Source organism: Vulpes lagopus, chromosome 18 (genome assembly GCF_018345385.1).
Source record: "Vulpes lagopus strain Blue_001 chromosome 18, ASM1834538v1, whole genome shotgun sequence".
NCBI classification, from domain to species: domain Eukaryota; kingdom Metazoa; phylum Chordata; class Mammalia; order Carnivora; family Canidae; genus Vulpes; species Vulpes lagopus.
Genome location: NC_054841.1, coordinates 23216518 through 23240361, shown reverse-complemented (window position 1 = coordinate 23240361; position 23844 = coordinate 23216518). Strand labels below are relative to the sequence as shown.

Here is a 23844-nt window from a genome sequence, read left to right as displayed (position 1 = left end):
CTTAACTATCAACATTTTCACTAGAGGAAAGTAAATGGGCCTCTCAGAATTAAAAGATTCATGAGATTTTCCCAGCACTATTTCCTGCCCCCAGATTTTTAGAGTGCTGCCCCTCTGCCCTTGGGCTAAAATGCTTTTATCAAGTAGCTTTTTGCCCCTTCTGGATTCTTCAGTAGTAGAGCAATACGTAGAAAAGCAGTGCCACCTTAGTTGCTCGTTGTTAGTTATGTTGATCCAGAAAAGTAGTCATATTCTAAGATGCTTGTGAGATCCTCTGGCACAAAGTAGCATGAGGCAACAAGAAAAAATCCAGGAACACCGCAATAAAGAATAACATTGACATGAACAGGCACCATTAAGAGATAAACTTGCTCATACTGTTGAACAGAAGGGTTTTTCCAGAAGTCACTACAGCATCAGAGAACTGTGCCACCACCAGAATACACTCTTTCCAGAACATTTAGATTAAGTCAATGTAATCTATCAGATTTTATACTAAAAAGATGAAACTGAAATCAAGCAAAATTTTTAATTAAAAAGGATAATCATAAGTTTGGCCTCTACCATATTGCATAAAAGCTCTACTTTTGGGGGGCAAGGAGAATGGTGGCAATGCACAGAACTGATAAACCATTTCTTGTTGTAAAACACTGGAAAGCAGACAACAATCAATTAAAGTGAGAGTTTGCTCCTGAGCAAGAAAATGAAACATATTATTAGCATACAGTCTATCCTTTTAAAATGGTAAAGGCCATTCTGGATATCTGTAGGCAGCTGATTTCACTCTGTGATTTTTCAAATGCTTACTTAGTTAAGACCTTCATCATTTCAGAAGAGTTCAGCAACCACCTGGAATTAAGTATGTTAAGTCTAACCCCCTCTAAAACAACCTGGGTACTGAACTCAAATACAGGCTAAAAACTCTTTCATAATAAAGGTAAAAGTTGTGTTTTTCAAGAGCTTTGGTTAAAAAGAATAGCCCACTAATTTCTCTGCAACTCCAATCGAGATTTTTTTTTTAAAGGACTCCGGAGTTTATGGAAACTTTTCATTCGTTTTTTTTTTTTTTTTTTTTTTTTTTAGCAGTTGAACAAATGTGGAAGGGACAAAACCAGAGCAGTGTCAGAAAGCAGCAATATTTTTGATTCCTGTCCCCTCTTCCCCACCTCAAAATACCTCACATACTAATGCAAGAATCAGTAAACAAATAAGGAAAGCTTTAGAAGTATGTGCAATTGACAATGTATTCTGAAGATTTCTTTTCCCATTTCTTAGTCAGTTTTTAAAAAAAAACTCACGGCCCCCTTCAAGACACCTTCTGTAAAAAGGAGCACCTGGTTTCTGGTTCTTTCTGAGTCCACATAACGAAGTGGATTGCTAGCGAAGCACGATAAAAGTCTGAAAAGGTGGATACCACAGATTTGACCTAGAATCAAGTTTCCTCCCTGCCGTTCCAGGTATCTTCTTTCCACACTTCAGCATTAGCAGACATAAGCAACAATGGTTACCTCCAAGATCGCCAAATTCACCTTTCCAAAGGCACAAAACATTTATAGGAGTTTAAAAAACAAAACCAACAAAAAACCTGATGGTATAGCTGAATAAAGTACTCTTGTGTAAAGCATTAAAAGCATCAGCCTTTTATTTTGTGAGAAGTTTATTGAACAGTATTCAAGACTTCATCTTTATAGACAAAACCTCTGCTGAATGATGCCAAGGCAGTATTTGCTGGCAATGTTGTATGGCCATACTGGCAATGAATTATTTTATTGTGTTTGGTTTCTAAAACTTGGGACTACAGTAGAATTGCCAGTAAAACTATTTAAACGTGGTAATTTTGAAAGAGTGGGAAGTTTTAAAAGTGATCACTGCCAGAAATTCCTTACAGATTTAACTAGCAGCAATTTTACAGTTTCTTTACTTATTTTTAAGTGTTCTTGAAATTGATGAGTGGAATTATTTTTAAACACTTGACCCACACCTGTACACAATGACAGAATCCAATAAAAAGGACTTTGAGTTTGATTAAGGCTTTCATGGATCCTTATTTTATCCAAGGTATGTTTGCTTATGTCCATACACAGCCCTAGATTTTCATCCAGTGGGTTAAGACTGACCTAATTACACTCTCTGAAATTCTGAATAAAAAGTTCCCTAAAGAAATCTTCACGGTTGATGCTTTGACAACTCGGAGCACAAAGCTAGAACTACATTTCACTTAACAATGTTGCATTTTTTTAAAAGCCACTAATAATTGTACATCCAAACTACAGTATTAAACACAGAATACACCTCCAAATTTTGCTTGTAAACTAAATGTTTCACTGAAGTTCAGAAAAAGTTTACAAATTTGCTTATTTATAAAATACATTTCGTAGATTTCTCTAATCCTTTAAACTAAAACAAAAACAAAAACAAAAACAAAAAACCCAAAAACACCCCAGCAAGAGGGTGGGAGGATTTAAACCTAATGGAAAAGATTCTCCTCCATTCATGTCAGTCACCAAAAGACAAAATTTACACATAAAATTGAAAATATCATGATTGTGTTTACAAATGCACACAACTTTGAGCGAAGCTTTACAAATCCTTCATACCATACAAAGCAAATGAGAAAATAAATTCATTTTCACCCCAAACCTAGTTCTTCTGAGAAAATTCGCAGGAAGAGAGGTATGAGTGATTTCACAGAATATATTTTCAAGTAATTTTTTTAAAACTTAAACTCCAATGCCCAGAACAAGATGAACAGTATGCTTAGAAGTTAGCACTATATTAATAAGTCTCAGATACACAAAAATCAAGTTCCAGAGGGCAAAGCATTTAATTACATTTCACAACGAGAAGCACTGTTGTGACTCAACCAAATATAAACATAGTTCTCTCCAATTTCTACACAAACCACTATTTTCTTACTTTATTTAATTTGATGAACAATGAAATCAATTTTCCTTTTCAGCATTTATCTAAGATGTAGAAATAACAAAGTAGTTGCAATAAAGTATATGAAATATTTAATAAGATTGTACGAACATATAACCAAAATAAACTGTGAAAAAAGATAAAAGGCTTTCCATCTTCAAACAACCCATTTTTCTAAAATGAAAATAGTCAGCTCTCCAATGGGGAAAATAATCTGCAGTTGAAATAAGACTCCCAAGCAGCGCTGAAGTTTTCTGCACTTGATCTTTGGAATGAGAAATGATTACTTAACAGAAAACTTAAATTGAATAGCATATATAAACATCATATTGCTTTTTTAGTTGAAGAGGCAGTATCTTAGTGATCTGTCAAAGCAAATTGGTATTCATGAATTGTCAAAAGACCCACAACACAGCCATGTCTTCTTTGAAAGTCTAAACAATCCTTTCCCTAAACAAAAAATCCTGTACTGTCAATCCTCCAAGATTGTAGTGATGAAAAGGCTTTCTAAATCTTATCACACAAATGAAACTGCTGCCACTCTTAACTCTAATACGCGAGACGCTGTATTTCAGTGTTCCACTGACTTGCAACACCAAAAAGGCACTATTTTTTTTTTTTAATAGGAATACTTCTTTTAAAAGGCTGACCCCTTTGTAAGTACATGGATTTGCAGGAAATGTTGGGGATGTTTCAAACCAAGACAGAGGCCCATGTAAAAGACAAAAATTGTTTTTCATGATATCTCATCAATCTCCCATTCCATATGTTTATAATATAATGTGACATATCTTTAGAGCATTTTAACGAAGAAGGAAAGTAACCATAAGTAGAGCCTTTTGTAGCAGTGAGCAGGATGTTGTAAGGCAAATGTTTTCATGAAAAGGACACTTACCAACCAGAACCCATGTGGTCCTCCTGCCTTAGTGTCCTGAATGCCAAAGAAGAGTATGAAAGGGCAAGGAGTCTCAATTCTCTCCCCTCTGGCAGCTGCACTTTTACTCTGTATGAAGAATTTTTATGAACAGGCTCCTGATCGAACAACTAGACCAAAAAGCCTCCAAGTAACAGGATTAAATGCACATCTATGGAACGGCTTATGAATCTTTTATTCTCTAACACTACTGCTAACAGAGCTAACAATTTCAACTTCAGTTTTAAAAAAACCTAGATATAATAATGCTTTCTTATAAATGGACCTTTTGTTTAGTTACAGGCCAAAATTTCACATAAATCTGGGACAGAAGGAGATTGCCAGAACATCAGTCCATCATTGTACAGGACTTCAAATCTAGCATCTTAAACAATGATTATTAAAAGTGATTTCTGGTTTTTGATGCCATCCAAACAACATGAACAATTTTTAAACTGACTAAACTAAAACATGGCGGTTAAACCAAAAAGGCTCTGGTAGGTAGAGGACTCCGTATTTTATTTTTGTGGCAAAAGTTCTTATTTCACACAGTTTGAAGTGTGACATTAGAAATCAAAGTTCAAGGTTATAGCACAAACCAAGTGTGGAGTTTTATATTAAATCAACAACAACAAAACAATTCTGCTCATTTACAAATGAGTCAATTAGGCAAACAAAAAAGCAGCAACTTCAGAAGCAGGACTGTCTATACAGCAAGAACCCTCAAGAAGCAATAAAGGTACATACAGTGATCTGTATACAGAGATTTTATTCAATTTTAAAAGAAAATGAGGACTTTAGACAAAGCTTTGACCCTATAACAAAGCAAATCTGTCCAGCTTTAAACCAAATTCCAAGAGTAGCCAACTTCTATTTTTCAGCAGCTGGCAAGAGCACCCTTAATGAGCTCTATTGACATTTCTATTTTCTTCATCCCATATGGTATAAAACGAAACCAATCTAGACTCCTTGATAAGCTTTATGCGGTCATTTGTGTTTTACAAATGGTTTCTCTAATGGTATGCCAAAATCATTTTTGTGTTCTCTCCAGACAGCTTTACTGTAACATACAGCAATATTTATCCTGGTAGTGAGTCTTCTGTAAACAGTCAACCAATACTCTATGTTATAGAAACCAATCTATATGCAATTGAAACAATCCACAGGTTCTAACCTGGAAATACTAGGAAAACAATCTGGATGCATTAATCACAGCACTATGAAGATCTACCCTCTAAAGAATTGATGTGAACAGCTACCCTAAGACAAGTTTTACTTTCCTTGAGCCTATAGGTCTGTCATTTAAGTCAATGACAGCAGCTGTGGCTTCATCCCGAGATTCGAAGGCCACCATGGCTTCACCTGTGGGCATACCTTTTTCATTGTATTTTAAACACACTGAGCCGGGGATCACTTGATAGCCATAAAAGAAATCTAAAATCTCATCAATAGACACAGTAAAGGGCATATTCTGCACTTTAATTACTGTAGGTCCTGGTTTTCCAGAACTAGATCCAAAGCCAGGGGGTCCACCAATGTGAATTGGGCCAGGGCCAGGACCAGGGCCAGGCCCAAAGGCTGGTGGCCCACTCAAATGCCCGGGGGCACTTCCAAGACCAGGAGGGCCACTTCCGAAGCCCGGGGGGCCACCTAAACTACCAGGGCCATTTCCAAAATTCTGAGGGCCTCCTCCAAATCCTGGCCCACTTAAATTATTTGGTCCACTTCCAAAACCTGGAACATCCAGTCCTAGACCAGGCAAACCACTATTTCCAACTGAAGGCATACCAGGCCTAGCATCACCAAAGGCGCCTCCTAATCCTGGAGGAGGGAGTGGTGGCCCAAAGGCATTTGACCCACCAAAATTACCAGGAAAGTTAAATGGAGGCCCATTGTTGGCCTCCTTAGATCCTACAGTCAGGAAGGCATGCTCTTCACCTCCTGCACCAGGCATTCCGGCACCGGGCATTCCGGCACCAGGCATTCCGGGACCGGGCATTCCGGCACCGGGCATTCCTGCACCGGGCATTCCCGCACTGGGCATTCCCGCACTGGGCATTCCCACACTGGGCATTCCTGGAACTGCAGGATTACCTGGCACAGGTATCTTTAACCCTTTTTTTCCTTGGGCAGGGGGATTTTTCTCAATCTCTCTCATATCTTCTAGAGTAACTACATGAACAAAAGCTTCTCTCCCATTAAGTTTTTTACGGTGTAAGCGTTCAGACTTACGTGCATCATCTTCATTTTTAAACTGAACCAATGCCTGTCCTAGACCTTGCCCATTGTTATCAACAAGAACATGTACAGCATTTTCATCCACTGGGATTCCTTCTAGGAACTGAAGAACATCCATCTTGGTAATGCTGAATGGAATATTTGTTATGTGAGCACAGACTTTGGCAGAGCTGACATCCCCCTCCGGATTTAACATCATTTCTCTCTGGTCATAGCTGAAGTTCTGCAGTCTTTTACGAATCATATCTATCTTTTCTAGCATACCTTTCTTAGTAATTGGATGCACTTGAATAAAGCGATTGCCCATGTATTGTTTATGACGACACAGAGCAGCCTTATAGTCAGCCTCATTCCTGAACTCTACAAAGCCTTCACCAGTTGCTTTCCCATTGGGTCCATAAGCAATATAAATACTATCTTCCACAATATCCAACTTTTTAAAAAAATCAATGACATGTTTGTTTTCTGCTTCAAATGGTAGCCCTTTCAAGTAAACACAAAAACCAGCCTCGTGTGGTGATCTTGACCTTGACCTTTTCTGCCCACTGGGCGATTTTGACCTGGGAAGTGTCTGAGGAGGGGGATGGGTTTGTCCAGAAGGTCCTATACTTTGCTTAAAAGTGATATGGCCTCCAGCAGCTACCCACTGTCTTTCTGTGGCAGGACTAACTTCCACATAGCGTTGAATCATCAGCATTCTGTTTCGTTTCAAAGCTTCAAATGTATCTTGAGGGGAGAGAAACTTAACCAATCCGTTCCCATTATTTCGACCTACATGATCTTTCAACAAATGCACTGCATCAACACGGAGCCCATGGAAAAAATCTCTGACATCATTTTCCATTGCAGAAAAGGGCATTCCATGCACACTGACATACAGATCATCAGGGTTGATGGGAAGTGGTTTCACACTGCTTTGAGAATTCATCTGGATAGGGTTAACAGGATTCAAAGGACCCAGAAACACAGGGTTCAGGTTATTGTTCAGATTCATAGGTGCTCCAGAACCATTCATTCCAGCAGGCAGAGGTGCCACAGGTGGCGGGTTCAAGGGTGGCATGCCAGACATGGGTGGCAGTGGGGTCATGGGTGGCACAGAAGGGACTGGGGGAATTGGGGGCACAGGAGGCACAGGAGGCAATGTAGGTACTGGAGGAGGAACTGGTATTGGGGGAATGGACGGCATTGGTGGCAAAGATGGCATCGCTGGGATTGGAGGAATTGGTGGTGGTGGGACTGTGTTCATTGGAGACGCTGTGCTCGGAATGGTTGAGCTAAACGTTGGGCTCCCAAAAGAAGCCCCCATATTTGGAGGAGCCGTTCCTATGCTGGCTGTGGAAAATGTCTGAATGTTTTTGTTGCTTTCATGAACAGATGTGGCAGCAGTAACTACACTGGGTGAAGGATTATTAAAGTTAGGTACTGTTGTAGGCAAATTTACTCTGCCACTCATTCCTGAGCTAGGTGGCGGTCCTGATCTACTAGCATTTGCTGGTGGTATATCTAAGTTGGCAGTTTCAAAGCGCCTACGACTCAGTTCAATCATATTCTGCATTTCCGTTTTACTACTCAACAAAAGTGTTACTTTTGACCCTTTAATTGTACCACCTGTGCGCATCATACCAAGCCTTGCATCTTCATCAGTGGCAAAAACGATGAAAGCCTCACCCAGTTCACCCCCTACAATATGCACGCCCCCATCAGGAATGGTCAATCCAGAGAAGAAGTGGCGAATGTCCATGGTCCCCGCCACAATTGGGAGACCTTGCAAACGGATGACCACAGCCATGCTGCGCTGAAACCACACACACCTGCAGATGAGAAAAGGCAACGGCCAGGTCAGACTCCTGTTTATCATACCAAGTTTTTAACTACAAGAATGACCAGCTACCTAATTAGGCCCTCAAATATTCCCTCAAACTATCCCAAGCAATGCAGGGTTTTTTTTAATTTGAATATTCTAAAAACTGAACATTATGTGCCATTTACAATGTAAAACCTAGACAATTTCAACTTCCAAAAGGCATTAATTCTGTAAACAATTAGAAGTTCAGTCCCATGACTCAAAAGTTTCAGGGAAAAAAACCACCGTAAGAAAGTAGAGTCACCAATTACATAATTCAGACCACTAATTATTCAGTAAGATTTAAAAGAAATGTGCAAGTCAAATCAGGACACAAAGTTGAATAATCTGCAGGGAAAAACATGCAAAGAATCTATCAAAGTTAATATTTAAAAGTGGCTTAGCATTTTCCTTTTAGCATTTTAAATTTGACAACTTTGAAGAATTATCAGTGTCATTTTATATGACTCAATCTCAAAATGCAAAAACAGAAACAGAAAACTGGAATACTAATGAATTACACATAATACTTAACACTAAAGTAGATTCAAGTCTCAAATGAGAATGGATTCCATTATTTCAACCTAAAACTCTTCAATCTGCATTACAGCTCTATTAAACTATATATGCAATTACTTATTACAAACAAGGTTAATACATACTAAGAATCCAAAAGAAATACTGAATAGCCAAAACCTTAGTTATCTATATTCATCACTCCAAAAAGTAGAATCAGTTACAGTGCCATTCATCATAGCTGTTTTAATGAAAACTCAGATCCAATGACTCATTTCCAAACTCTCCATTAAAAAAAAACCACACACACACACACACACACCCCCAAAATGTCTCATTCTTCCCCTACAGAAAGCTGTTGACAAAAAAAAGGATATTTTTTGGTTTTGCTTTTGTTTTAAAAAGAACTAGGGTATGAACTTTGTTCAGTGACTGCTATATAGTTTCTACTCAACAGAATTCCTGTGGAATTTCTGGGAGCCCACTGATCTCCTTAAAAAACAATCCATTCTGAGTTTTTGAGAAAAGTTTCTCCGAGACTTAAATAAAATTTCAGTATTTCAGTTCTTATGGCTTCCAAGAGTAAATGCAAGGGCAGTGCTTTGTAAAGTTATACAGAACAAATTATTGGGAATGGAAAAAAATATTAATTTGAAATCAATATGTTCAACAACAGAGTGTGTTCCAAGCCATCTTAAAAATCAACTTTTAAATATAAACTAGCTCTGTGACCTCAGGAAAATTATAAATGATTTGAGTTTTGGTTTTATCACTTCTCAAACAGGGACAGTAAAAGAGCAAAGCTTCCTGCTGCGAGCTCTAAGAATCCTATTAAATCCATGAAAGCAGTTTTTCAGTGTCAAATATTGTGTGAATACTAATTTGATACAACAAAATCTGTAATTTATCTCAACTATTATGACTGCTGTACACAAAGCAGAGATATATTGTTTGGCTTTGACAATTCTCTCACACACATACACAAAATAAAAGCCACTTTCAAATCTAATCCAGAAAGATAGACTGGCAAACAGAAAATGCTTTTTGTGAGACCATTATAAAACACCAGAAATTTGGGGGAGGAGAGAAGCTTTTCATTTTTGGTTTGCAAGTCAACAAGAAAAATTAATACTAAACAAATAAATCACACCAACAAACTCTTTTCTCCTTATTTTTATTACTATTTAGCAGTCTATACAGAAGCTCATCCAGATTTCAAGTCATTAAATCAATTCTCATTCCTTACTATCTGTAGCATATTGGCTTCATGCAAAATTAAGATAGCATTCCTGTTCAACTTCAAAAAATGCTTACTTAATCACTACATGGGGGAAACATCATGGGTAAGTAATCTAAGCACCCTAAATGACTTGAGAGATGTTAGTTTGCACTTGGACAGCAAAATGGGAATTTGGTACAGTCCCAAGAACACAAAAATTAAACACAGGGCTAAAGTGACAAACACAGTAACTCTTCAAAAACAATCTGCTGCTAAGAGAAGGGATTTAGTGAAAGTCTGCACAAGGTACGTACGAAAACATGATACTGAAAAATCTGCCCAGATTACCAGCTAGAAAAGGGTTGAGGATTAAACCAAAGAGCACAAGAGTTATTCATAAAGCCATCTAAAGAGAAAAAGGTTTTAGGTTCTGAAAAAATATGAAATAAGATCTGCTATTCTGCTACTAAGTGCCTGTTTGACAGGTAAATCATTTCAACTATCTTCAGCCTACCTTTGTTATTTAACAAGAAGGTTAGAGTCCAATCACTAAAGTTTCATCTCAAGTCAAAATAGGTACTCTAAAACATATGACCCATTGTCTACAGCTATACCTCTAAGGAATATTTAAAAACCATACCAATAACAAGCACCTATATTTGCAATTAGTCTGGAATGCTACACTGAGGGGAAAAAAAACAGCATACTGCCTAATAATAAGAAATCAGCAGGAGAAATGGATCTATATAAAACTGAACCCTAAAGAAAGCAACAACTGTTCAAGGCACCCAGTCCACCCCATCCCCATCCCTCAGATAAGACTTAAAAAAAAAAAAAGAAAAAAGAAAATACCCCACAATTCAGTTACTACACATATTTTCATGTTACTAAATAAGCTATCTCATTTTATTTTGTATAAAAACAAACCCTCTATTCAAAATCTCTTACCTGATAAAACAAGAGATGTATTTTCTTAACAAGAAGTAGAGGCCAAGTCAATCCTGTGGGCAACCAATTAAAACCAACTTTTAGACTGCAATAGAGAATAAACGGAGGCAAAAATCAATGCAGGAAACACAAAACAACACGCACAGGCCACACTGAACTGTACATTATGAAGGCGAGTCTGAAACCACCAGAATACTTCATTAGAATGCTTATTAAAAAAAAAAAAAAAAGAAAGAAAGAAAGAAAGATACACATGTACCAAGCAAAATCCCACTCATGCTTGTTACTTGGTATTGCTTTCAAATGTGAGTATCTCTCAAAACATTATATATTTACATACATCAAGAATGTGCCATGAATTAGTCCAAGAATGAATCAATTAAACACTAAAACAGTCATAAAGCTCAGATTCACAGCTGGTAATTACTTTTATCACTTGATGATTAAACCAGTCCAGAAAATTCCATTATACAAGTCCAACTACAACCTATTTCCTCAGGTCCCACCAAACTTTTGATGAAAAAGCACAAGTTCACACACAAACAGTTCCAAGACATGATAAAATCATCAATTCAAGAGTACTTATGGAAATTCTTGCAATTGCTCTTCCAAAATATCTCCCTTTGTACCAAATAGCATCAAGCACCAAGAAACATAAATGAAGCGAAATTTCAGGCTACAACAATTAATTCCTATTTAAAACCACTGGGGTTCAAAATCTTAAGGAAAAGTGCTTTTTCTTCTAACACCAAAACTGTTCCAAGAAACTTGTTAAAAAACAAAAAAACAAACAAACAAACAAAAAACCCTAAAAATGTCTGGCATATTAAGAATAGTTCCTAAAGTAAAAACGAATCACTATCTCTTACTGAAATTTTTTCCAAACCGGTGAGGTTGTGAACAATTCACAAGCAATATATAAGATCAAATGATTAGACAACTATATTAAAAAGATAATTTTTTTAATTCAGAGAAAGAGAAGAAAATCGTCACTGGTAAGTATTAAGATTACCAACAGAACACTATTTTAAAAATGCTCATTTTTAACTATCTTTCAAGTTCGAGATACCACCTGTGAGCTTAATATTCATCTCTAACATATCAAAAAAATTTTAGTGTTACTCTCAACTTTTTCTAAAGGACAAGCTAAACATCTTCTAGACAACTACTCAAATTACTGCAGAGTGAGATTGTTTTGCCACAAAAGCTATGCACATATGTCACAAACAATGCTTTAAAAAGCCCAGAGCACTGTATTAAAACTTTTATACAATGTACAAATCAGTTCTAATTAGGTCTAAAGAGTTTTAAAACTCTTAAAAACTTCTAGGTAATTTTAGAAGTTTGTCTAACAGGTCACAAAGGGAAACATAAAACACAATAAAGCCTGCTTTAGGTAAAGGCTGTGCTCAATGAGGAAGACCATGAATTTTTGGAATATTAATTTCTAAATGTGCAAGTTTGACTCTTACAGAACCAGAGTAATTTTCTAATTAAGCATTTATGATTAATAGATGATCCTCCACTGGAGATCCCAATTCAAAACGTCTGGTATGGGGCCCAAACCTGTGCCCTGAAGGTAAGGGAAACAAGTTCCTCAGCCTCCTCCCTTCCAGACCCAAGAAGGTTCCATATGTCCATTTGGATAGGAACAAGTTCAGAGTCAGCCAGTTACGCCCAAAGGGAACACACTAGACCTACTATCAAAAATTTCTAAAGGGTTGCCAGAAATTACTATAACAAGAAGGAAAAGTCTCATTCCACAAGTTGAAAGGCCCAGCTGATTTCAGCAAATGCCTCATTCAAATTTTATGCTGTTCGATCTAAAGTACGAAATCAATCTGGAAATAAATTTGTGAAACTTTTCTATGTAAGCAAAGGGGAAAGCCCACATCAACCCATACCAAAGAAAAGTACCCTGAAAGTTCAGGCTAGAAGCTAGAACTTTACAACTCTTGGCGTTACACTTCTTCCTTCAAATGGACAAAGTAAATAGAAACCAAGAACTGAAGTACTTTTGTTCTCAACACTTCACTTTGTAAAGAGCACAATAATTTTATAGAAGTCACCAATGTTTTCCAGGAACCGACTTATTCCTGTGTTCTAAATGTCAGCGAGCAATGGAACGTAGGATCCCAAAATGAAAAATCCACTCCAACCACCTTAAGACTTGGTGAATTTTAGAAGGATAAGACTGAAACAATTTTATGCAACAAAACATCTAAAATACAGGTTTTAGGGAATCCCTGGGTGACTCAGCGGTTTGGCCACAGCCTTCGGCCCAGGGTGTGATCCTGGAGAGGGGGGATCGAGTCCCGCATCAGGCTCCCTGCATGGAGCCTGCTTCTCCCTCTCTGCCTGTGTCTCTGCCTCTCTGTGTGTCTTTCATGAATAAATAAAATCTTAAAAAAAAAAAATACAGGCTTTACTTATATGTAAAGCATAAAGGTATGAAGAAGAAAATGGGCCTGATTTGCCATTAAATTCACTGATACATACCAGATCTAAAACAAGAAGATTGCTCTAGTATACTTTTCCACTTTGTTAGGAATTAGTCCTAACATAGTGGCTTTGCGTCAGCTTTAGAAATACAAGATACATGCACAAATTACAAATATCTGCGATGAAAATTTAGCATTTATGACACAACATATTTTCTTATTTACTAATCATTTCAATCACTTGGAATTTCAGAGTAAAATGTCTGACAAGAATCCTCGTATAGTCAGAAAGCCAAAGCACAAACCAGTTGAACTTAACCGTTTCCACTCTTCATCTGGTGATAAACATCAAAAAGTGAATTTTAACTTTGTCCAGTTATCAGTCTTTAATCAACAAAAACCAGAGTACATCAGAGCTAAATTCTTTAGATTCAAAAAATAAGAAAAGCAGCACCCCTCAAATGTTCACCTCAGAGATGAGCAACAGAGAACCAATCATAATGGGCACAATGCTATAAAGCCGCATAATCACATTTTGCAGGCATTATGGAAAAAAAACACAGCTTCATCCACTTGATTTTGTTCCCATCCCCAAATGGATCACATTTCAGATTCTGGGATCATTTTTTCCCCCCTGGGATCATTCTTTTTTTTTCCCCCTGGGATCATTCTTAATGAAACAATTCTTCTGACACTGAGGGACATGAATCTTTTAGATAGCTCGTTACTTAACTTTCCCATTAACCTCCAGTCCTCAAAAGTGGCAAATCAAGACATTTCAAATAAGATATAGACTCCCCCTGCCAAAAAGACTATAATATTATTTTTCAGCCCTCCCCCCCCAAATGCCAACAAATATGTTCATTATCTTGATTTAAACTTAAAAGCAACAATATTACTTCTAACCTAGCCAACCACATTCACCCTCACTTTTGGTCTTAAAACTTAAAAAGTGGCTTGAAACTTAATGAAATAAAACTCATTGCAAACCAAAAGGTATCTGAGTGGTGGTAGTAAAATCTGATAAACTATAAATTAGGTGAAGTTATTTTTCTGCTTAGTTGACCTAAAATATTTAACAACATTCATTTATACCACGAACATTTATTAAGTACTTGTGGCGGGGACAGGAGATACAGAAATAGTCGACAGTCCTTAGATTTTAGGGAGAGATACCTAAGAGCATCTTTTGTGCAACTACTGACACTTAGAAGTTCTTTCTACAACCTCTACAGAAGAAAATATTCATCTAAACTAAAAATGGCGTGGCTCTCTACCAAATGGAATAAAAACAGTATGTACATTGTCACTGGATTCCAGCACCTGGAATACACAGGTCCACAAATCGTTTCACATCTAAAAATTGTACCAACAACCCCCAAACTCTCAATATGCAATCATCAAAACATTTGGCATATCACAAGAAAGTGAAAGAAGCCAGAAGTATGCTGACATGAGCACATAACAGTAAGTTCCAAGTAACTACCAAAGTGGTTTCTAAAGCTTCATTTTTCACCTAACAGATACGAACGTAAGAAAAATACAAGTTATGCATTACAATCCTTAAACAAAATAAATATTTAATCAAGCATATAAAGATGATATAAAATGCATTCCCTGTTTCATTACAAAGTTTTCCAGCAATACTGAGTACATCCTCAACCTTTATATAAACATGCCAAACATTTCATTTTCTTAAAAAATTGCCATAAAATTATTTTAACCTCCTGTAACAGTTCTTCCCAACTTTTTAATATTCCTGGAAAATGCCTGAACATAATTACTTCCCACTAAATCCAAAAGTCCATTCAGTCAAAATCACCAAATTTCAAAAACGAGTACAACCAGTCTTGTATTACATTTCTATAAAACAAAACAAACAAGATCAGCCCATTATGACCAGACTCTTAGGACATTTTTCAACTGCAAATGCTCTGAAATACATTAACAATATAAACTAAAGAACAAACTCCAATGTAATTCATCTCACCTCACTAATACTGCATTTCACAAAAACGACAAGATTTTAAACCATTCAAGCAAGCAGCCCTAAGAATACTCCAGTCACAAGTCCCTCCTTCAACAATCAATCCTTCAGTTGCAATTACATTTTTCCTCAGATTATACTGACTGGAATTACACTATTCTTGAGAAATCCTGAATGGTTCCTGACAACTACCACAAATTATATTAGGTCATCTCTGGAAATCCTGGAGTCAAGGGAGGTTTCAGGGTCCAGAAACCGCTCCCACGTTAGAGCCTGCAACTCAGGATACAGAGCTCCCAGCACTCTTATGCTAAATAACCCAGTTACCTTCACCAGAGCCGCTCAGATTCTTCATTGTAAAGTTCACATTACAGACACACAAGAAGTCCGTGCATGCATTTACAATCTGGCAGCTAAGCCTCCTGCACTGGTGTCCATCCCCTACACAAACCTGTAGATTCTCAAAGCCCCACCCACTTACTTCACGTGTCTGCCAACTAACACCTCCAGCCTCCACTAGAGAAACTCAACTCACACATCAAAAAGCACCCACCCTCCACCTCCTGTTGGGTCTGCTCCTCTCAGTGCTGGAGGCTCTCTCCTAAGGGATAGGCAAAGGTGGTGCTCTTTGCAGCTTCTTCCCTGCTTGGGGATCAAGGGCCTGGCTTCTGAAATTCTCAGAAGCCTGGGAGGCGTACTCACCCCCCACTTTCTCGCTACAGAGGCCGGCTTCTAAAGTCGCCGACACTCTAGAGGGTAAGCCCCGCCCCGCGCTGAGCCTGGGAAGCGTTTCCCTACAACCCTCTCCACCTTCGGCCGAGAGGGCGGCCGGTTCTGACTTCCTTCCTAGGCTCACAGGAGTGTACCGACTGCAGCTTCCTCCCCACAGGTGTATCCAGACTCCAGTCCCCTTTTCCTGTTAGGCCACAGGAGCCTCCTTTCCACTTGGGATGGAGGGAGTGTCCTCACTACGTTTATCTCCTCACTACGGGGCACAGAGATGTAGTTACAATCTCTGTCCCTTTAGGGAGGCACAGAGAATCTTGCTCATTCGGGATAAACATGTGTTTTCACTGCAACCCCCGTTAGTTCGCAGGCCGCTGGGCCACCCAGCTGTGTGTGGCCTCCTCCCTCTCAGACCACGGGGGCGTCCTCCCTAGGGCCCCGTCCCCACTTCGGTATGCAGGCTCATCCTCATCCTCTCTTGCGTCCTTCCTGCATCCTCTCAGGATTCAAAGGCGCAAGCGGCTTCCCAGGCCCCCCGCAGCCATGCCGCGACCCTTTTGTGTGGGGCGCTCGCAGCGGCGGGCTCGAAGGCCTCCGAAGGCCCCGCCCCGGGCCACCAAGGGGCGGCTCGAGCCCCGCACAGCCCCGCCCGTTCCGGGCTGCGGGAGTCTTACCGGGGAGAGCTGCGCGGCACCCGAACCCAGACCCGAGTTACCCCCCGCGCGAGTGCCTCCGCCCCGCGGCCGACAGCCCCAGCCCGAACGGCTTCCCGGAGCCCACAGCAGCCACCACCTCTTTCGCCGCTTCACAAAATGGCCGACAGCCCGCTCAGCAGCTCCGCGTTCCAGAAGGGGAGGGACGGAACGGTGACGTGAGGGGCGGAGCGGCGCAAGCGCGCTGAGGTTCTTGGGCAATTTCCCGGAAGTTGCAGGTATTTGTGGCGAGAGGAACTTTTCAGTCTTTTGCGTGTGGCGTTTGCGCACTAACTCCGCCTAAGGGGAGTGATTGATGAGAGGTGGTTTGGATAAGAGAGTCGCTTGGCCCCTCAGTGCGGGGCTTTGTGCAAATTACTTCTCTTCCTCGATCCTCAGCGAAACGCAAGAAATAGTGCCTCCTTCGCATAATTGTTTTGAGGATGAAATGGACCACAAAGTAGTGCCTGGTTCTGTTGATGATGCCCTGACAGAATTTAAAAATTTCAGTCCCCCCCCCAAAAAAATTTTCAGTCCAGGGGCACCTGGGTGGCTCAGTGGTTGAACATCTGCCTTTGGCTCAGGTTATGATCCCCGGGTCCTGGGATGGAGTCTCCCATCACGCTCCCCAAAGGGAGCCTGCTTCTCTACCTGTGTCTCTGCCTCTCTCTCTCTGTGTCTCGTAAATAAATAAAATCTTAAACAAAATAAATAAATACAAAAATTTCAGTCCAAGGAGCCTTACCCAGTTCTCATTAACCCCTCCACGGCTGCACTTTAGTTTGAGTTTTATTTTATTACAGAAAAAATAATTCTTGTGCTTGCTCTGGTCCTAGCCTCCCAGACTCTACTCCTGCTGCCTCAACCCTATTATTGTGATTGAAACCGCCATAGAGGGAGGCCTGGGTAGCTCAGTTGGTTGAGTGTCTGCCTTTGGCTCTGGGTGTGATCCTGGAGTCCCAGTATGGAGCCTGCTTCTCCTTGTGCCTCTGTCTGTCTTAGGAATAAATAAATAAAATCCTTAAAAAAACAAAACAAAACAAAACAACACACATGAAGATGGATAGAGATTAAGATGGACACACTAATGTTTCAGCAAGATTTAACAAATTATCCCTCTTCCTTATTCTTAAAGCTTCTCCTTTTCCTTCCCTTGTTTTTCTATAGAAACCTTTGTTTCAGGAGCTCTGCATCAATGTTGACATCTTGCTTACCTCAAAGTATACCTAAGAACGAGACTCTGGAGATGCCTGGATGGCTCACCAGGTTGGTGCCTGCATTTGGCCCAGGGCGTGATCTTGGAGATCCAGGATGGAGTCCCACATCAGGCTCCCTGCATGGAGCCTGCTTTTCTCAGCCTGTGTCTCTGCCTCTTTCTCTCTCTCTGTATCTCTCATAAATAAATAAATAAATCTTAAAAAAAAAAAAAAAAAAAAAGAATGAGACTCCGATAGCCATTGCCAGTGCTAATCACGAGACTCCCTTGAAGACATAACCAATAGGGCTGGCAGTACTTCCAGATTCCCAACCAACTGCCCAGACCCTGTATTTTCTTCTATAAAACCCCTCAGCCTTTTACCCATTATGGGTAGGCAGTTTTGAAGGCATTAGCCTGCTGCAGCCTCCTTTGCCTGGAAATCATAAAACTATCTTTCCTCTTTACCCCCAAACTCTATCCTAGTGCTATATTTCAGCTCTGGAGCACAGAGCCTGGTTTTCAACAACATAATGACTGTCATGAAAATTGAGCTAATTTTTTTTAAAGATTTTGTTTATTTATTCAGAGGAGACACAGAGAAAGAGACAGAGATATAGGCAGAGGGGAGAAGCAGGCTCCCTGCAGGGAGCCCGATGTGGGACTCATCTTGGGACTCTAGATCACTGCCTGAGTGGAAGGCAGACGCTCAACCACTGAGCTACGCAGGCGTCTCTAACTAATCTTTCAAATCAGGAAGTGAGGGGTCAATTGAGCAAGAAAATCAGGGACTAAGCTCCCACAACTCCAACAAGTTTTTGGGAAGATTCGAGGGGCAGACTTGCCTGGTACTAGTGCAGTATGCCAAAAACAGAAAATTGGAAAACCAGGCCACACTTTTAAACCAAACCTACACTTTGTTACATATACTCTTTGTCGGTATACTATAGTGTTTTGAAACAAAACCTACTAAATGCAACTGGAAACAACAACAATCCAGGTTGTTTCCTGGATTCACTCCTGGAATAGAAAAAGGGCATTAAAAAAATAAAAAATTAAAAAATTAAAAAATTAAAAAAAAAAAGAAAAAGGGCATTAATGAGAAAACTGGTGAAATTTGAATAAAATCTGGAGTTTAGTTAATAGTAACATATAGATGTTAATCTCTTAGTTTTGACACAAAAGTTTTATATTAGATATTAGAATTAGAGGAAACTGGGTGATGGGCATCTAATTCTGTACTGTCTTTGAAACTTTCTCTAAATCTAGTATTAGGGCAGCCCGGGCGGCTCAGTGGTTTAGCGCTGCCTTCAGCCCAGGGCCTGATCCTGAAGACCCAGGATCGAGTCCCACATCGGGCTCCCTGCATGGAGCCTGCTTTTCCCTCTGCCTGTGTCTCTGCCTCTTTCTCTCTCTCTCTCTCTCTGTCTCTCATGAATAAATAAATACAATCTTGGGATCCCTGGGTGGCGCAGCGGTTTGGCGCCTGCCTTTTGGCCCAGGGCGCGATCCTGGAGACCCGGGATCGAATCCCACGTCGGGCTCCCAGTGCATGGAGCCTGCTTCTCCCTCTGCCTATGTCTCTGCCTCTCTCTCTCTCTCTGTATGACTATCATAAATAAAATAAATAAATAAATAAATAAATAAATAAATAAATAAATACAATCTTTTAAAAATAAATAAATCAATCTAATATTACTCAAGGGGCGCCTGTGTGGGTCAGTGGGTTAAGCGTCTGCCTTCGGCTCAAGTCATGATCTCAGGGTCCTGGGATTGAGCCCTGCATGGGACATTACACTCAGCAGCGAGTCTGTTTCTCCCTTTCTCTCTCCTTCTGTGATGTCTCTTGTTCTCAGTCTCTTTCAAATAAAGTTTTTAAAAATATATAGTAATTCAAAATAAAAAATGTTTAAAAACCTCCTCCCCTATCCATATACATTTACCATACTTCTAGCTAGTAGTTCTCATACTTTTTTGACCATCATTTGCAACCAAGTATACACATTCAAATATATAATCAAAATAAAATACTTAAGGGGTACATGGCCCTTAAGTTGGTGGAACATGTGCCCCGTGATCTCAGGGTTGTAGGCTGGAGCCCCACATGGGTATAGATTACTTAAATAAATAAGAGGCACCTGGGTGACTCAGTCGGTTAAGTGTCTACCTTCAACTCAGGTCATGATCTCAGGGTCCTAGGATTGAATCCAGCATCGGGCTCCCTGCTCAGCCAGGAGTCTGCTTCTCCCTCTGCTCCTCCCCCGTGCTCATGATTTCTCTCTCAGATAAAATCTTTTTAAAAAATTTAACAAAACAAACAAACAAAAAAAAACAAAATAAAATACTCAAAAATGTGTGATGTACTCCAATTTATTTTTTCTCTTGCTTTTTAAAATTTCTGGTAACTATCCACTTACAATGTCAGACTCACAAATGGAGAAACTACTCTAGCTACATTGGCCTGTTGGTTTCTCAAACATATCAGGCCTTTTACTCTTCCAGCTCCTTTTCATTCCTCATTCATCTCTAGCTCTTTCCCTGACTGGAAATCGTGTTCTTGCTTACATAACACCTGCTTTAAAAAGCTTTCCTAGTATATCTAGCATAGTAGTTTCTAATATTTCCTCTTATCATTGTATTTCTTCTGTAGCACTCATCACAATCTATAATAGCTTTGTTTACTTATTTTCCATCTCTCTACTAGAATGAAAGCTCATTGAGGACAGAGTCCTTTTGGTCCCATTAGTCAATATATTCATAATACCCAGAATAATACTAGGTTCCTGACAGGTACTCAAATAGTTGTCAAATGAAGGGATATGCAAGCAGACTGAGTCATCTACTGGAATCAAGTGGGGTGGTAGTTTGCTCCTGATTCCCAAGTACAGGATGGAATTCTCCCTGAGACTTTCATAAAGTCACAAATTAAAGGAAGGTGATTTTATTTCTCTTATCTGCAAATTAATAATTTTTTAAAAAGAAACAAATTATTAGAATAATGGGTGGGGTTATACAGATATTTCTAGCTCCATTAGGTCAAAAAAAAAATAATAAAAGGGGACAAGAACAGGAGACAAGGCTTCTAAGAAACTTGCTGTCAGTATACAATGAACACGAAGAGGTGGGCTTTGGAGCCAAAAAAGAAATTAAATAGCAGTTGATTATGCTTGTTCCTGGAGTCATTCTTGCTGTGCAGTAGTAAGCAACAATTCAAATGTCCACATAGAGAACTGAGGTCTCTGAACAAAGAACCATCTTCCAGTTCCTCTGGCTCTCCCCACCAAGAACATCCATTCACCATAAGACCAGAGAAGTACTCCTGGAGAGAAACATGAGTGGTCCCCCACCAAAGGAGCTGAGGCTAGAGGAAAGATAGTTTTCTTTTATTTCTGTCTTGGGCTGATAGTAGTTGATGCTGAAGTCAACTGGACTACACCAATTCTGGTCTGATATGAAGCATCCACTGGGTATAATAAGATACCCAGATGTGCATGAGCTGGTGAAGCAGAAGCCAGGGCAGCACAAAGTCAGAAGCCCACTCCTCTAGTGTTGGGTCCACTTGATGCTTTTGAGGTCAATGCCATCCTGCACCATCTCCCAGAGAGGGCTGTCAAAGAAGAGACATTGGGTGAGTAAGGGCTTAGATAGGAAACAGCTGACATTGGTCTCTGACCCCTGAGCCCTGACTTAACTCTATCCGTTCTTGTCTCTCCACTTCCTTGCCCTGACAAACCCCAACATAGTGGTTAACAAGTCCTTCCCAGCTCTCTTTAAATTCTTGTCAGCTCCAGCCTCTCCATAGCTGCCAAAAAACAATAACTGAGTACCACAGGTTCAGCTCCAGGGGGCCAAGTCAGTGGCATCAGGTTGCGGTCATGTTCAAGAAACTCTCATCCCATTCATGAGATACTATGGAAACAGTTTCCCTAGTGGAACCAAGACCCCTGGGACCTATGTAAGCATCAAGTTTCTGCCTCTCTACTCATCCCCACCCAAAGAAACCACTTTTCAACACTTCTTTCTAGGTTTTTCTCTACTTCTCAGGGCTAGAGCTTAGCCCTAAATTACCAAGATATGTAGCATGCTTAACCAATTCCTACCAGCTTCATCACCCCAGAGTTGGACTGTGCTTCCAACATCCCTGGTTCCAATTCAAAAGTATCTCTTGCATCTTATATCTGAGCATTTCATCTTACACAGAACTGCTGCTGATAAATCTCGGCTAAGCTCTAATTCCCTTCAGCTTGAATGCCTTGCATAATATTCCCAGACCAGATATTACTTCAAGGTGTTATGACTGTAGGATTCCGGTTTGGAGTTCCCAGTTAATTTTCTTCTACCCAATTTCACTCTTTTCTTGGCTTATCCCTCTCCTTTATGCCATGCATTCCCAGCATGCCTTTCTATGTATGACCTTTAACGTGGCTCCTTAAAGTTAGCTATCTCCTTTTTATCCTTTCTCTTTAGAAGTCACTTACTGTCATAGACTCACACACAAACTAAAGCTTTAGCCAGGGGCTAGTAAGACCATGTTGAATTCAGTTTGTAAAGGTCAGAAGAAACAGGTTGAAGATGCTGAAGCCAGAGGAATCTTGAGCATTAGAAAACTAAGCAAGCTGTAGATATTTCAGCAATACAACTAGACTCTGGGAGGGAAAGTCCAGAGCCCAGAGAGACCTAAGAAAGTTCATAAAGGGAATAAAATATATACTTAAATTTCCTCACTCTCAATAACTAGACCAAGAGAATCCTGAAAGTTGAATTTAACCAGAATGGAGCCAGACTCTGAAAAAATTCAGAGGCTTCAATGTCCCTAGGAAGAAGTGGAGCTCTATGGCTACTAAGGGAAGCCCTGGTGGCAGCTGGCTGACAAACCATCTCTTGACCTTGCTTATAAAGCATCTTTACAAAGAATATTCTGAGTAGTAGTTCTTAACATTTTGAGAATTTGTGTTTTTATTTTAGGTTTTAAGATTTTATTTATCTGACAGAGAGGGCACGAGAGAGCACAATCAAGGGGAACAAAAGAGTAAGAGGGAGAAGCACACTCTTCATTGAGCAGGGAACCCAGTTCGAGGCTTGATCCCAGAACCCTGGGATCATGTCCTGAGCTGAAGCAGATGTTTAACTGACTGAGCCACCGAGGCACCCCAAACTTTTGAGAATTTAAAGAAAACTATGAAACTTTTTTTTTAAGAAGAAATTTCTATTTTTTAAATTTTTTAAAAGATTTTATTTATTTATTCATGAGAGACACACACAGAGAGAGGCAGAGACACAGGCAGAGGGAGAAGCATGCTCCTCATAGGGAGCCCGCTATGAGACTCAATCCCAGGACCCGATGATCATGGCCTGAGCCAAAGGCAGCTGCTCAACCACTGAGCTACCCAGGCATCTCAAGAATTCCTATCTAAGGGCAGCCTGGGTGGCTCAGCGGTTTAGTGCCGCCTTTAGCCCCGGGCGTGATCCTGGAGACCCGGGATCAAGTCCCACGTCGGGCTCCCTGCATGGAGCCTGCTTCTCCCTCTGCCTGTGTCTCTGCCTCTCTCTCTCATGAATAAATAAATAAATAAATAATAAGTTGGAAAAAAAAAGAATTCCTATCTTAAAGGGAGTTTTTTTCTATGTAGCCTACCATCACTAACTTTGTATTGATGTTAATACTATCATAATGAAAAACGTCTGATTTTATATAGTTATTTAGTTGTTAAAAACACTTTGTCGGGCAGCCCAGGTGGCTCAACAGTTTAGCACCTGCCTTCAGCCCAGGGCACGATCCTGGAGTCCTGGGATCGAGTCCCATGATCCCTCTGCCTCTCTCTCTCTCTCTCTCTGTTTCTCATGAATAAATAAATAAAATTTAAAAATGAAATAAGGGCTCCCTGCTCAGCCAGGAGTCTGCTTCTCCCTCTGCTCCTCCCCCGTGCTCATGATTTCTCTCTCAGATAAAATCTTTTTAAAAATTTAACAAAACAAACAAACAAACAAAAACAAAATAAAATACTCAAAAATGTGTGATGTACTCCAATTTATTTTTTCTCTTGCTTTTTAAAATTTCTGGTAACTATCCACTTACAATGTCAGACTCACAAATGGAGAAACTACTCTAGCTACATTGGCCTGTTGGTTTCTCAAACATATCAGGCCTTTTACTCTTCCAGCTCCTTTTCATTCCTCATTCATCTCTAGCTCTTTCCCTGACTG

General features: G+C 39.8%; 2 protein-coding genes across 5 annotated transcripts in view; both read right to left on the bottom strand.

The window, feature by feature from the left end:
• Window positions 1-16595, bottom strand: part of CPNE1 (copine 1) — a 35816-nt gene extending 19221 nt beyond the window's left edge. The window contains exon 1 of one of the 4 annotated variants that reach the window (XM_041732094.1): window positions 16469-16595. The gene's annotated coding sequence lies outside the window, so the exon portion shown is untranslated. Of the gene's footprint in view, window positions 1-7741; window positions 7876-16427 lie in introns of those variants that run through there. The other 3 variants (XM_041732097.1, XM_041732095.1, XM_041732096.1) reach the window with 3 other exon arrangements.
• On the bottom strand, window positions 2758-7862 carry RBM12 (RNA binding motif protein 12). Its single transcript, XM_041732093.1, has one exon. It carries the CDS (start codon window positions 7860-7862, stop codon window positions 5091-5093), a length of 2772 nt encoding a protein of 923 aa, XP_041588027.1. The 3' UTR covers window positions 2758-5090.
• Window positions 16596-23844: the final 7249 nt, after the last annotated feature.